Below are 14622 nucleotides of genomic sequence, written 5' to 3' on the forward strand. Positions count from 1 at the left end.
TCCCTAACCCACTGCACCAGGAACTTCGCAATGACGGCATGTTTAATAAGCCTACAGATTGTTCATCTCTTTCTATGTCCTGAGCTGTTGGTACCTTAAGCAAAGCTCTAGTCTTATGATCCTCAAACCCTCTGTTCTCTTTAGAGAGTGATTGCCTGCCTGGAGGATGAGAAGGCAGCCCTCACCTTGGCCATGGCTGACCGGCTGCGGGACTATCAGGAGCTCGTGCAGGTGAAGACTGGCCTCAGCCTGGAAGTGGCGACCTACCGGTAAGGACAGGGCCCAAGTCTACAGAGCTGAAGATGGCAGTGTGAAAGCCCCTGAGGCCTCTGTGGAGTGGCTGTGGCTTGATGACAGCAGAGAGCAGCCCTGGAGTGGCAGGCGAGGCATCTAGGGCCAGAGTGATGACCCACTCAGATCATGGAGCAGGCGACCCTGGTCGGGGGTGGGGGGGTAGCCAGGTTTTGCACCCTGGCCTCTGTTTACATGTTTCAGGAACTGGTGAAAAGCTTTATACATGCCAGTCACTGGATCCCGGGGATCAGGTGCCGTGTTAGTTCCAGACCTAGAAAAGGGGAGGGGACCAGGACTCAAATCCACAAAGTCCCAGTCCATCTGCCTTTTGTGCTGGTGCCTCAAATCCTGGGGCTGTCATTGCATCTCCAGGGATTTGGCCTTGAAGAACCACATCTTTGCTCAAAGTGTGGTACTCCACGTGACTGGCTTTATCAAGATGTTGACTTGAAATTGGGGTGACTAACCCAGATGAAATGGTCATAGACCCCTTAATGGGGCAGATGATGTGGCCCGGTTTCCTGGAGTGGCCTGTGGGTAGCAGAGTGGTACTTTCCCTTCCTGCCCCCTGAGGATGAGTGGTCTCTGGCCGAGTAATGCCCTCATTTGCTGCGGCTTTCATGATCAGTGAGGCCTGGCACTGAGGGGTCCAGATCTCAGACACGTACAATGGAAGGAACTTTGGGGACGCAGGCTCCCCACTTGTGAGAATGATCACAGCAGTCAGCGTTACTAAGCCCTAACTACCTGCCATATGCACTGCTGAGTCCTTCGCACTGCTTGCTGCCTGAAGTCACCCCTCTGGTGGTGGACACCACGCACCTCTTTTGCAGGTGAGGGAAGAGGGCTGGGAGCAGGATTCAGGCTGGTGAGGGGCTGTACCTTTCCCACCAAACCATGTAAAGTGGGCATGATGCCCCCTTCACCCCCAGGTTGCTGCAAGCTTAAATATTTGTGGGTGTGAGTGGGCTCTGGAGACAGATGAGGGAATTAGACCTGGAGAGAAGGGGACTGGGGCCAGAGACTGGCCTGGCTCAGCATTCCCTGTGGGCTGCTTGTGCGGGCTTCTGATCATGACTTTGCTCTGAGAATATCAAAGTTGCCTGGTTGCTTTGATGTGCATTAGAAGAAGGGATCTGCCTGGTTTGAGCTGGAAGTCCACATTGTAGCCTGGGACCAGCCTCACTGTCTCTGTTGTCTGGAATAATTGCCAGCCTCTCACTGGGCATCCTCTGGTCTGGGCCCACAGTAGCCACTACGCCAGCCACTAAGTGGTGAAGCCTCCCCAGGGGAAGAGTCTCCAGCTGAATTGAGGGACAGTCTTGGGGCCAAGCTGGTGGGGGCCTTGCTGGGTCCTCCTCTCTGGGTGCTGTGTGGTGACTGAGTCCTGCATAAGGATGCTGGTCAGGGGAGAAGGGGCACTGGCTAGCCAGCCTGTCCTTGTCAAGGTCCATCCTCCACATTCTCCTTGGAAATCTCATGAGGTGAATAATTGCAAAAGTAAATTGGTCAGATATTCAAACAAATGCTGAGTGAGATAAGCTGAACTTAACCAAAAAGAAAAACTTTAAAACAGTCGGTTTACTTCAGGAAGGAAGCATTGATTAGGATTTTTTTTTTTTTTCACCTGCAAGTGACAGAAACCTTTTAGAGAGGCTGAAATCAAAAAACACATTTACTACTCATTAGCTGAAAAAGTCCTAAGTTTCAGGCACGGTAAGTCCGGGTGCCCGAATGGGGCTGCTGGTGATCTGTCCCTGACTCCTCTGGTCCCTTCCTTCCCGGCTCTGCCGCTGCTGTGGCAGGAGAGGTCCCAAGTGGCTCCAGGCTTTTTGTCCTTGCAGCCTCACTCCCCTGGTCAGAGGAGGGGCTCCTTCCTACCATCCCAGCAGCACTCCTGCCTACCTCCGTGCCCACAGTTCTCTTAGGTCCTATGCCTGTCCTTGGCCAGGGGGACAGGGTGCTCTAGAGCTTGGAAGGGGTTAGCATCCCATGAGTCACTGGGGCAGGAGGTACCACTAACCAGGCACCCTCTTAGATCAGATGCTGGGTTGGCCCAGAAAGTCCACATCTGTGGGCATACTAGGTGACGCTTGGTGTCAGGTGAGTCTTTTCTCTCCAGAGGCGGTTGGATTGCCCTGTTTCCTTTTTGCAAAACTTCTCTGGGTTGGGATCCGGAGACTGACTTTTTATTTTTATTTATTTATTTGGCCACCTCGAGGCATATGGAGTTCCTGGGCCTGGGATCAGATCTGAGCTGCAGTTTCAATCCAAACTGCAGCTGCAGCAATGCCGGATCCTTAACCCACTGTGCTGGGCCAGGGATCGAACCTGTATCCCAGTGTTCCCAAGATGCCACCAGTCCCATTGCACCACAGTGGGAGACTTTGATTTTATGCCTGTCTTCCTGGGCTCTTGAGCCCTTTCCTTCCTTGCTTTGTTCTGCCTTCTGTTCTTTGTCATGAAAAGTCAGAAGGTACAGGCGGGCATCTTGCCTGAGAGGCCAGAGCCTTACCTCTCGGGTGGGTGTTCCCAACACTACCCGCCTAGCATTCCTCAAGGCTTAGCTGTTTTTAGCTTTTCTCTTGGTCGAGAGCCTTTTCCACTCATGTCAGCAGAGTCTTACTGTCCCGGGGCCAGAGTTTACTTCTCTCTGTGGCTGGACATTTCCCTAAGCCAACTAGGGATTAACTTGGCCATCTCTTAGGAATTTAGGAGGCATCACTTCTTTCTGGGAATGGAGTGGTTGATTTCACTGTTTGTCTTTCTGAGGTCCAAGTCTGCATGGGGAAGATGGGATGCCTGGCCCTGTTGAGCTGTAGGGCTTAGCCCCTGTAATCAAAACTGCTGCCAGGAGTTCCTGCTATGGCTCAGTGGGTTACGAACCCGACTAGTATCCATGAGGATGCAGGTTTGATCCCTGGCCTTACTCAGTGGGTTAAGGATCCGGCATTGCTCTGAGCTGTGGTGTAGGTCACAGACGCGGCTCGGGTCCCGAGTTGCTGTGGCTGTGCCATAGTCCAACAGCTATAGCTCTGATTCAACCCCTGGCCTGGGAACTTCCATATGCCATGGATGTGCCCCTAAAAAACAAAAAGCAAAAAATGAACAAACAAACATAACTGCTGCTGGGCCCTGCCCCCCAGTGTTCAGGACTTAGTCTGGGAAATGCTCACAGGTCTAAAGGGCACACAGACAGTTGAATATAACCCGTTTCTTTGTACAAATGATAAGCCTGGCATTTTTTATCAGTGATATGTGTCCTGAGGCTAAGCCATGTGATTCTTTCAGTATTTTTGTGCCACTGCCCAAATTCTGAGGCCAGGTGTGAAAATACTCTTCACCTGTGCCCATTGGATCTTTATAAACCTTGACCCACTGTCCCTGGGAAGTTGAGCTTCCTCCCACACCCTGCCTCTCTGAGGGCAGCAGCCCCGTGGGGACCACGTTCCAGGGGCCGGTGCAGTGTGACTCCTTGCCAGCCCTGTCCAGAGGGGCTGAGGTGGCCAATGCTGCTGCTGGCATTGCTTCCCCCTCATGGCTGAGATTGTGTGGACCTGCTTGGGTTGTTCCCCCAACACTACGCAGTTGCAGCCATGATCTGGCTACATACCTCCTAGGTAAGGGCAGGGCCTTGGCTCTTGAAAGCTGAAAGCACATCCCAGCTCAGTGCAGAGACCAGTGCTCAAGGGCCGTGAACACTTAGATGTTTGGCCCCTTCCAGTAGCCTTAACGGTGAAGAAGAAATGTTAGAGAAATAATAGAGTAATGATTTATAAATATAGACTTGCAGTTTATAAGTAAATATATAATTTGATAACAAATTGAAACAAAGCAAACCTCAGAGTCTAGAGGAGTTTACCAAACCTAGTTGGCCAGTTGGTGGCCAGAGAGACCCTGGTCAGCCAGGCAGGCGAGTGTGTGGATGAGCCCTTTTCTCCCACATTGCAGGTGAGGGTGGGTGGGGGCAGTGAGGGGCAGTGAGGCCAGACTGGGGCCAAGGATGCTGAGAGAAGGGAATGGTGTGGGGGAAGGCGGGTTGGCACAGAACATGCACCCTCTTGTCTGCCTGTCACCCATGGAGTCATGAGAGAGCGAAGATGCTTGTCCACTTGATGTGTAATCGCGAGGTTTTTCCTGAAGTGCAGGTGTTTATTATAGGAGGAGCTGAGTGATGAGAGGGGAGAAGATGCTGGTAAACAGGACAGGGCATGGTTCTCTGCCACATCTGCAGATGGGCCTCACCCAGAGAACCTGACACAGCATAGGCTCCTGGCCCAGTCCTAGGTATTCCCATTAGATTGGCACAGGGTGGGCCCAGGTGTGGTGGTGCTAAAGCTCTGAGGATGGTTGTCACATGCATCCAGGGTAAAGAAGCACTGGTCCAGGACCTTGCTCACAGGGGCCCACAGACCCACAGTGTCGGCATCATTAGGCATCTCTAGCTGGTGGGAAATCTCAGGTTCACCCCAGATCCACTGATCAAAGTTGCCTTGTCACAAGATCCCGGGTGCTACTGTTCGCACGGCAGCATCTGAGCATCCAGAAAGCGCTAAACCTGTCTTAAAGCAGCCTAGAGGAGAAGATCCAGGATGGCCAGGCATAGTGGGGGGCTGGTGCTGTGGGCCCCTGATGGAGCATGCCGCGCAGGCTTTCCTGGAAGAGGCAGTGCCAAGTCAGAACAGGCAGCCAGGAAGAGACCAGGTGGGAAGGGCTTTCAGGCAGAAGGTCAGCCTGAGCGAGGACCTGAGGACTGAGCTAGTGTGGCGATGCTGGTGTGGGCAGTGGGGGAGGGGCCGGAGGTTTCTGAGTAGGAATGTGGTGGGGGGGTGAAGCTCAGCACAGGCTCTGGCAGTGCAGACCACCCCACACTGCGCCCTCTCCACAAAGTTGACACTTTTTCAAACTTGGTGGATGATCTGAAGATGATGGAAACTGTGACAGTGTTCAGAACCCACAATGTCCTGGACCCCTCCACTGCTGACAGAGGTCAGGCTCCAAAGCTACAGACTGAGAACTAGAAGAAGCACAGTTAGGAAATAAATAGTGCCCCCCCACCCCCCGCCACCCTGAAAAGAGAACAGAACCGTCCTTTGGAGTAAGCTGTTAGAAAGTCTAATGGGGGAAAAAAAAAGATATTCAAAACTGAAACAAAAAAATGCAAAAATACCCAACAATGTACTGAGTCCAGAAACCACAAAACTGAGGATAAAAAAGGGCCCAGCCTGGATTTCTGATTGGGGGTGGGGGTGGGGGGTGTCAAATGATGCAATCTCCATCAAAATTTTAAAAACGAGGCTTTGTTTTTTTGTGTTTTGGGGGGTGGAGCCTATAACAGTTGTTCTAAGTTTCACCTGGAAAAATGGAAAGCAGGGCCAAACCATTTCTCAAAAGAAAAACAAAACACCGAAGGGGACTGTTGCCTGGCTAGAAACGAAAATAGAGAGCAAAAATTTCCTTTCTTGCCTGAGGACTTTATGGCAAAGTCCTTTTAAAAGGTAAGGTTTTGAATCCCCCTGTGGAGCTGGGGGTTAAGTATCTGGCATTGTCACTGCAGTGGCCCAGGTCACTGCTGTGGGGTGGGTTTGATCCCTGGCTAGGGAACTTATGCATGCCCCAAGCAAGCCCTTTAAAAAAAGGAAAGTTAGGTTCTTTGTATGTCTGTGCAGGGGGAGGACGTGAGCACCTCTCTGCCACACACACACTCTTTTTCCTTCTTTTTCTTCTTTTTTAAAATGGCTGCACCTGTGCCATATAGAAGTTCCCAGGCTAGGGGTCGAATTGGAGCTCCAGGGGTTGGATTGGAGCTCCAGCTACTGGTCTACACCACAGCCACAGCAACACCAGACCTGAGCCACATCTGCGACCTATATTGCAGCTTGTGGCAACGCTGGATTCTTAACCCACTGAGCAAGGCCAGGGATCGAACCGCATCCTCATGCATACTAGTTGGGTTCTTAACCCTCTGAGCCACAGTGGGAACTCCCTATTCCTCTTTCTGATTGCAGCTGGCAGAGGCAGTGGGTTTTAACTGTTCTAACTCTTCAGTCTCCAGATTTAGACTGCTAATGAAGCAATGCTGGTAACTCCTAATGTTGGTTATTTCAGGGTTGTGCCATTATTTTTTTAGACCACCTGTACCTTTTAATGTGCCCGTTCAAAGGAAAACATTTCTTGGGAAATTCTCAAGTCTTGGAGAAATTTTTTGAAAATTGGATCCTACTTTTTTTTAATGTGTTAACAGTGAGACTTACCTAGTGAGTAGGTGAAAACTTTGCAGTTAATAAAACCCTGTATTTTTAGGATAATTGGAGTTGCTAGCCTTGCCCACATCAGCATGTAAAGGAATTAACCCTTTGTTAACCATGATTTTAGGTAATTCAGAATCCCTTCCCTTCTTGAACTCCTTTAGGTAATGGAAAACCAGCTTCCTTCTGAGGTCAGTAGAAGGTGATGTAGGGGGTGGTGGTGATGATGGTGGCTGACATTTATCAACCATATATTCTGTGACAGCCACTCTTGCAAGAACTTTCCAGTCATTTTATGAATTACCACCCCAAACCTGTGTGTGCTCCCTATTTCAGAAATGGGGAAATGGAGCCACAGAGGGTTTGAGTGGCTTCCCTAAGGTCATAGGACTGGGAAGGGGCAGGCCCCGGATTTGAATCCAGGTAACCTGATGTGGGAGGTTTCTTGGTTAGCCACTCCTTGTGCTTCCTCTCTTTGCTTCCTTAGTAATCTTTCTGTGCGTTTTTTGTTTGTTTTTAGTCTCTGGAATTGACAAATGGGCTTTCTAGCTGTGATTTCTTTCTGAGCACAGGGGAATGACCCAGAGGCGGCCTGGCACTGTTGCCTCCTTGTTTTTCAGATGCCCGTTGTTGGGTTGGACCCTTTCCAGTTTTGATGGTGATGCTGGTTCTGTGGAGGGAAATTTGCCCCTCTCTCCTCCTGTCCCCCCTCTGATTCCCAGTCCCCAGTCTGGAGTGACAGGTGGTCCCTCACCCTCTCTGGAGCTTGGGGGCCAGGGGGGCTCCTCCCAGCCCGTCTTTCTCCCCCAACCCCCACCTGCGTTTTGCCAGGAAGCACCACATGAACCATCCCTCCACCCTGGGCCAGGCAGGCTCCCCTACTGGTGTGGCTTCTGGAAACATCCTCCGACTCTCCCTCCCCCTGCCCCCTGTCTCTTGCCCACAGTTATGGAGGGTGTGCAGGGCAGTGGCACTGTGCCCTCGATGTAGAGTAACAGCCGATATGCCCTGAGCTTCCATTGGGATAATGCATCCTAGCCGAACCGCTGCCACTCAGCCCCACGGGTGGTCTATTAGGGCCTGGAGCCAGGCCAGGGGCCGCATTAGAGCTCCCTTCTGCCCTGTGGGTTGGTCTTGGACACCTTAATGAGGCTGGGGACCTGATTTTCCCGCACATGTTTGCTTGTTTTCCTGTCTCTTGAGAGAGGCTGCCAACCTCTGGGGCTGTATGAAACGTTCACTAATAGCCTGTGATTCAGGCGGTTGGCATTTCTCACCAGCACCATGGCTGAGGATAGTTTTCCTTCAACGCTCCCGAAATAACCCGAGCGCTCTCTACCCATTTCTTAAAGCTGTAGGAGTCTATTCCTTAACAACTTTCCTTTGAGGAGTTCCCACTGTGGCTCAGTGGTAACGAACTGGACTAGTACCCATGAGGATGCGGGTGTGGCCCTAAAAAGACAAAAAACAAAAACTAAAACATTCCTTTGAGAGCTTTGGAGGGAATGCACCGTTTCTGGCCTCTCCCAGCAGTTTTGGTTATGCCTCTAGTTTTTATGGGGGCACTGTGGAGGCAGGACGCTGTGTGCCATGGTGGGGGGAGGGTCCCAGCTGTACCTGGGAGCTCTGTGCTGGGTCTCCAGGTGGGGAAGGTGGATCCTGCCTGCCTCTCGGGGCAGCCATCTGGAGGGGAGGCACCGGTGGACCTGAGCTCTTTCCTAGTGGGAGCTTTGGCTCTTCCCTATAGGGGCGTTTGATGGAAATCACCAAGAGATGTTGGATCTGCTTTCGTTAATATGGTCTGGGCGATCTCTCTACAGGAGTTTTTCTAAAACATGTGTGAAATGGCACCATTTCAGGCCCTGAAGGGTGGCCCAGGTGGCTTGCAGGGGAGGGCCGAGTGCCCTGGTCACTGGAGAGCACGTGACTTTGGCCATCACTCTCCCACACATCTGCTCACCTGTGGGGCCTGGGCGCCCATTGTTGGCCCTGCCTGTGGTTGCCAGGAGGACTTGGTGAGGTGACAGGTGGGAGGCTTATAGCCTGCTTGGTGCTCAATCTTAGCTAGGGTTGGTGAAGGCATTGGGCACAGGAGCATTTGTGCTGTGTCACCAGCCACATAAGCCCCTTGGGGACTGGTGCCCCCTCCTAGGAACCATTGCACCTCACGTTGGGTCCCGAACTCAGTAAAAAAAAGTTTGGTGATGGTTTGGGTTTTCTCTGAAAGAGGAACAAAACCATTCCTCCACGGGGAGAGGGAAGATCCTTTTCCCCCAAAGGGATCTTCATTATCCTGCCCCAACCCGCCACCTGTCATCAAGTCTCTGCTGACCTGGATGCCCATGAGCACCTTCTGCTCTGACTTGGGCAGCTAGTGTGAGGAGCCCTGTGATACCCAAGGCTTCCTTCCCAGCAGGTGGAAGGAAGATATCAAATTGGACTTGGCCTTCCCAGCAGCCCACCCCTATGGCCCCTGAGCTGTAGGAGGCCATCGTCCTGCTGCTGTAATCCTAAGAGTCTGACTTTTACCGGGAGCCTGTTTCCTCCTATTATATACAGAACTCAGAGTTTTCTCGGTGATGGAGGCTATTTGTGTTCGTGGAACATAACACGCTTGGTCATGAGGGTGTGGGATTAACAGGCTGGTGTCCTGTTTCCTGGCTTCTACCCTGTGTGGAAGGGCCAGGGCTCTGGGCGCCACCCCTTGGTGTCCTGTGCCCACACGTGTGCCCTTCACTCGCCACTTGCAGGTGAACCCCTTGCGCACCCCTGGAATCCTCTCGCCCTTGGCTGTGCCCTTTGCCTCAGGAGGGGCCTCTCTGCTCTCTTCCACCTGCCCACGGGGCTCTGGCTTTTGTGGGAGTCACTGTGTTTGGATCCGTGGAGCTAGAACTTGGCGCCAGGCTGCCTGATCCACGAGGCCCTGTTGGCTCTGGCATCCCCCTTCTGTCTTCCTGCCCGGCTGGTCATGTCAGCATTTCCGGGTGGGCTCTGCTTCTGGTTGCCCTCTGCCATATACAGTGTATTTCTTGGCACTGAAGTTAGTGACTTCACACGTTACTCTAGCAACCAAACAACTGTTGTACCTGCACTAGCCCAAGTCCTGAGGATCTCCGAGTGACGGATGTCCCCGCGCTGACATGCCATGGCTGTTGGGCCTGAGTGGGTCTGAGTCATAGGTATGAATAACAACCTAATGAAGAATCTACAACTTTACACGTTTGGAGCTAGACATGAAGGAACCACCTAGTCAAGTGTATTTTGCCATTTTATTAGAGGAGATAACTAGATGCCTCCTGGAATGAGGCCCCTGGGGGTCGTGGTGGTGGAGGGGTAGTCTGCAGCTTTTCCTTCTCCTACCTGCCTGCCTCCCATCTCTCCTTTTTTGCATCTCTAAGATGTCCGCGTGGAAGCCAGTTTGAAAACCACAGATGCGGCCTGGCTGCCTTATTTTCAAACAAACATCAGTCCTTGCCCTGCCCCTAGTCACCTCCTGATCTGTGACTCTAGAGAGACCCCAGTGGGGGTGGCAGTAGTTGTTCTGAGGCCCCCTAGCCCAGGGTGACCTGCCAGGCATGGGCTCCTCCCTCCTTCCTCGGGAAGCCAGACCCCCAAACTCCCTTCCCGGGCCCACATCCCTCTCTCTTCCTCCTCCTTGCTGTGGGTATGGAAGGGCTTTCTGGAAAGCCAGCTGTCCAGTCCTGAAGCCCTAGCCCCCTCATTTGGTTCATTCAGCTGATAGACGTGTTCTCCAGCAGGTCTTCGGGGGGTGGGCTTGCATCCCTGCGGTGCATCACCTGCAGACATGTGACACCGTGACAGTGTGGTCAGTGACCAGACATGACAGCTCACAGAGGCACTTCTTGTTTTTTTCTTTCCTAATGAGCTTTTTAAAAATTATCTTTACAGAGCCTTACTGGAAGGAGAAAGTAATCCGGAGATATTGATCTTGACTGAGCGCATTGAAAATGTGCCACAAGGTAAATATCAGGAAAGCTTATCATTTAACATTAACATGCTGTCCATGGATTAAGAGTAAAGCCTCCTTGGAGTTCCCATCATGGCTCAGTGTAAATGAATCCAACTAGTATCCACGAGGATGTGGGTTCTATCCCTGGCCTCGCTCAGTGGATTAAGGACCCAATGTTGTTGTGAGCTGTGGTGTAGGTCACAGACATGGCTTGGATCCCGTCCATAGCTCTGATTTGACCCCAAGCCTGGGAACTTCCATATGCCGAAGGTGCAGGCTTAAAAAGCAAAAAAAAAAAAGTAAAGCTTCCTTTAAATGGAAGAGTTGGGACTAGACATGAATTTTCAGATCATTGTTGTTCGTCCCCCTCTTAAGTACCAAATAGATTTTACTTAATGGGCCACAGTTTAAATAATAATGTAAATTAGATTGTGTGGGAGAGGGCTGGATGAACTCGGTGTTTTCGGGGTGCTTCCTCCCCAGCGTGGTGAGGGGGGAGAAGGGCTGATGGAGAGCTAGGAAGTGTGAAAGGTGAGAAGGTGGACATGGATTTGTTCATCACACCCTTTGGAGGGAATACCCTTTATAAACCAAAGACTTACAGCCTAACACAAGCTTAGGGAGGTGTTATTTTGTACAGGAGTCAGTCAACACTTGGGAACTCCTGACCTCACCGAGGGCAGAGGTGGGAAGGATTATACCGATTCCCCCATCCCAGGTGGGCGTGGGCAGCTCAGGGTAATGTGAGCAGTATTGTCCCCACTACCCTGAGGTCGGCCTCTGTCTAGGCCAAAAGCTGCAGCACAAAGATAATACTTCCTGTATCTGCAGAACTGACATTAGAGAGTCAGTGCTCATTAGAAAGACTCAGGGAACCTGTAGGATAACTAAAAAAACCCCTTCACATCCCTGTAGAACCTTAGAGTTTTCTGGCAGAGTATGTAGAGTATGTTCTCTATACACCTTACTTGTGGTTTTGGGCTCCATGAATGTTGCCATATTCAAAATCATGGTGTCCTAGCAACACAAGTGTGTATTGGTTACCACTGTCAAGAGTATGTTTGATTATAACAGCCAATGTGGATTGGTGGTAGGTTATTTAAAAAATAACACTTTCCAACTTTATTTTTCAAAAAACAACATCCCTATCAGGCACTTCAGGTATCTGACCAGTCATCTGGGTTCACAGATGACTGTGAAGAGATTTGGGCTTAGACAGTGTCCAGCAAGTTTGTGTTTGAATTTGAGAGTAAGATTGGTTGGCTGCCTTGGGGGAGACCCAGGGGGTGAGAAGGCTCTGCCCAGCTCAGCAGGTGGGTGTGGGTGGGCCCGGGGTGCTTCTGGCCACATTCCTACCACCAGCTGCCACTCCTAAGAGCAGGTATTTGGGGGCGGGGGGTTTAACACCCCCAAGAGTAGCACTCTCTATAAGCAAAGCAGAGCAAAGCAGGAAGCCTTGAGGACATGGATCACCTTCCAGCCCCAGGACCATGACAGACAGGTCATAGTGTTAGTGACTAGATCACCTCCCGCTTTGGCACCTTTTCAAATGAGAAGTTTGTTTTTAAAAACAGTACAAAAGGGAGTTCCCATCATGGCTCAGCAGGAATGAACCTGACTAGTATCCATGAGGATGTGGGTTCAATCCCTGGGCCTTGCTCAGTGGATTAAGGATCCAGTGTTGCTGTGAGCTGTGGTGCAGGTCACAGACATGGCTCAGATCCTGCATTGCTGTGGCTGTGGTGAAGATTGGCAGCTACAGCTCTGATTCGACCCCTAGCTTGGGAACTTCCACATGCTGTGGGTACGGCCCTAAAAAGATTGGGCAAAAAATATATATAAAAATAGAAGAAATCAGGAAGTTTACAAGTTATATTCTTCAATACTTGTTGGCCCAACATGGAAATCAATAAAAACTAAGAACACATTAAAGGGTTGGAGGAGCAATGCCATTTAATTATGTACTTTTTAGTAATTATGTACTTTGTAGTGATTATGAAGCTCTTTTCTGCTGAAATAAGTAAAATAAAGTTACCTCAACAAAGGCAAAATGAATGATTCCAAATTATCATAATATTATGAAATTTCTGCCACACAAACCTAGCACCCCTAACCTCCCTGGCATGGGCACCATGCTTTATAATCGCACGTTTGATATATTTAAGGTGGATGAATTAACATAAGTACTGGAGAAAAGTGTTGTGTAGAAGCATATGTAGTGCTATATTTTGTGGTCATAGGATTCTTTTTTTGTCTTTTTAGGGCCAAACCCACGGCATACGGAGGTTCACAGGCTAGGGGTTAAATCAGAGCTGTAGCTGCTGGTCTACACCACAGCCCACAGCAATGCTGGATCCCTAACCCACTGAGTGAGGCCAGGGACACTAGTCCTCATGGATACTAGTCAGGTTCATTAACCACTGAGCCACAGTGGAAACTCCTGTCATATGATTCTTGAGACTACTGGAAAATAATTATTTTGGGGTTGAAAATATCTCATTTATAATGACCTTTCTGTGGTAAGAGCATATATTTATTATGGGGTGGGGTCTGATCTGGGATGATGCTTTTAAGATGAGGAAAGGTAAAGATGACTCATTTTAATGCACTGTTCAATTCCTACAGAATTCAGAAACAAGTCCTATCAGTATACCACCTCAGTATTACAGAGAGAAAACGAAAGAAATCTGTTCCCAAGGCAGAAAGCACCTGCTACAAGCTTCAATCCCAGCTTGGCGCCTCGTTTTCAGCCAGCCATTGGAAGCACTTCCAGAAGGGGTGTCCTGGGCTCTGGATATGCTCCCTTTACCACTACCAGGTGGGAGAACTACGAGAAAACTGCCAGCAGTCAAACCAACTTCAGAACTGTCTCTCCAACCCTTGGTCTCTTAAGAAATACTGAATCTCAAGTGAAAACATTCCCTGAGAGACCGAGAACTGGAGGTACAAAGGACACTCCTGTTAATTTAGCCAAAGAGTCCACTGCTACTCAGGAGTCTTACCGAGAACGCCGGGACAATGTGGTGGCAGAGCCTTCCAAGAGCACTTGGTCAAATGAGAGGACCGTCCTTTGGGGAAAGAAAACAGAAGCTAAAGCCACGAGGGAGCAAGAGAGAAACAGACCAGGAACTATCCAAACAAAACGAGAAGAGAAAATGTTTGATTCTAAAGAGAAGGCTTCAGAGGAGAGAAACTTAAGGTGGGAAGAACTGACCAAGTTAGATAAAGAGGCAAGGAAGAGAGAAAGCGAGCAAATGAGGGAAAAGGCAAGAGAGAAGGAGTCACTGAAGGAGAAAAGTGTGAAAGAAAGAGAGATACCGATCAGTCTAGAAGTATCCAAGGACAGCACACCAGAAGTGGCCCCGCAAGGGCTTCACACACCCTGAAGAAGGATGCTGGTGATGGGACAGATAGAGGGGTGGAAACGAGAGAAGTAAAGTTCAGGCTGGAGACCAGTGACACTGCAGGCTCTCTGAAAGCTGATTCCACAACTGAAACCATAGCTGAGAACATTGTTTCTAACATCCTGAAGCAGTTTACCCACTCTTCCGAGATGGAAGCATCTGCTGATACGTTTCCAGACACAAAAGTCACTTATGTGAACAGGAAAGAGCTTCCTGGTGACAGGAAAACAAAGACTGAGATAGTCGTGGAATCGAAACTGACTGAAGAGATCGATGTTTCAGATGAAACTGGCCTGGACTTCCTTTTAAGCAAGGATGCTAAGGAGGTGGAGCTGAAAGGAAAATCAGCAGAACGGATGATAGGAGATATAATCAATCTTAGTCTGAAAGGGAGGGAGGGGAGGGCAAAGGTCGTCAATGTGGAGATCATAGAAGAGCCCGTGAGCTATGTCAGTGGTGAGAAGGCGGAGGAGTTTTCGACCCCATTCCAAGTGGAGGAAGTTGATGACGTGTCTCCGGGCTCTAAGGGGCTTGTTGAGGAGGAGGAAGTTTGCAGAGAAACAGATGTCACCTTCTCAGGGGCTCAAGAGAAAAAGACCAGGCAGGCCCAAGAGAACATGACTCATGTTGAAGAAGTGATGGAGGCAGGTGACTCAGAAGGTGAGCAGAGTTATTTTGTGTCGACCCCAGACCCAGACGAATACCC

General features: G+C 50.2%; 2 protein-coding genes across 3 annotated transcripts in view; one reads left to right on the forward strand and one right to left on the reverse strand.

Annotated features, from left to right (window-relative positions):
• The window catches only part of SYNM (synemin), a 28271-nt gene that overhangs the window by 8574 nt on the left and 5075 nt on the right, over positions 1-14622 (forward strand). Inside the window, 4 exon segments of the mRNA XM_021098348.1 lie at positions 145-269; positions 10452-10522; positions 13138-13895; positions 13898-14622. Of these exon segments, the coding sequence (XP_020954007.1) occupies positions 145-269; positions 10452-10522; positions 13138-13895; positions 13898-14622 (1679 nt within the window).
• Positions 6680-14622, reverse strand: part of TTC23 (tetratricopeptide repeat domain 23) — a 126305-nt gene continuing 118362 nt past the window's right edge. For both annotated transcript variants that reach the window (XM_021098378.1, XM_021098398.1), the window contains one exon: positions 6680-10339. In XM_021098378.1, coding sequence (XP_020954037.1) covers positions 10274-10339 — 66 coding nt within the window. In that variant the 3' untranslated portion in view covers positions 6680-10273. The remainder of the gene's footprint in view (positions 10340-14622) is intronic.

The sequence above is a fragment of the Sus scrofa genome, chromosome 1 (genome assembly GCF_000003025.6).
Source record: "Sus scrofa isolate TJ Tabasco breed Duroc chromosome 1, Sscrofa11.1, whole genome shotgun sequence".
Lineage (NCBI taxonomy): Eukaryota > Metazoa > Chordata > Mammalia > Artiodactyla > Suidae > Sus > Sus scrofa.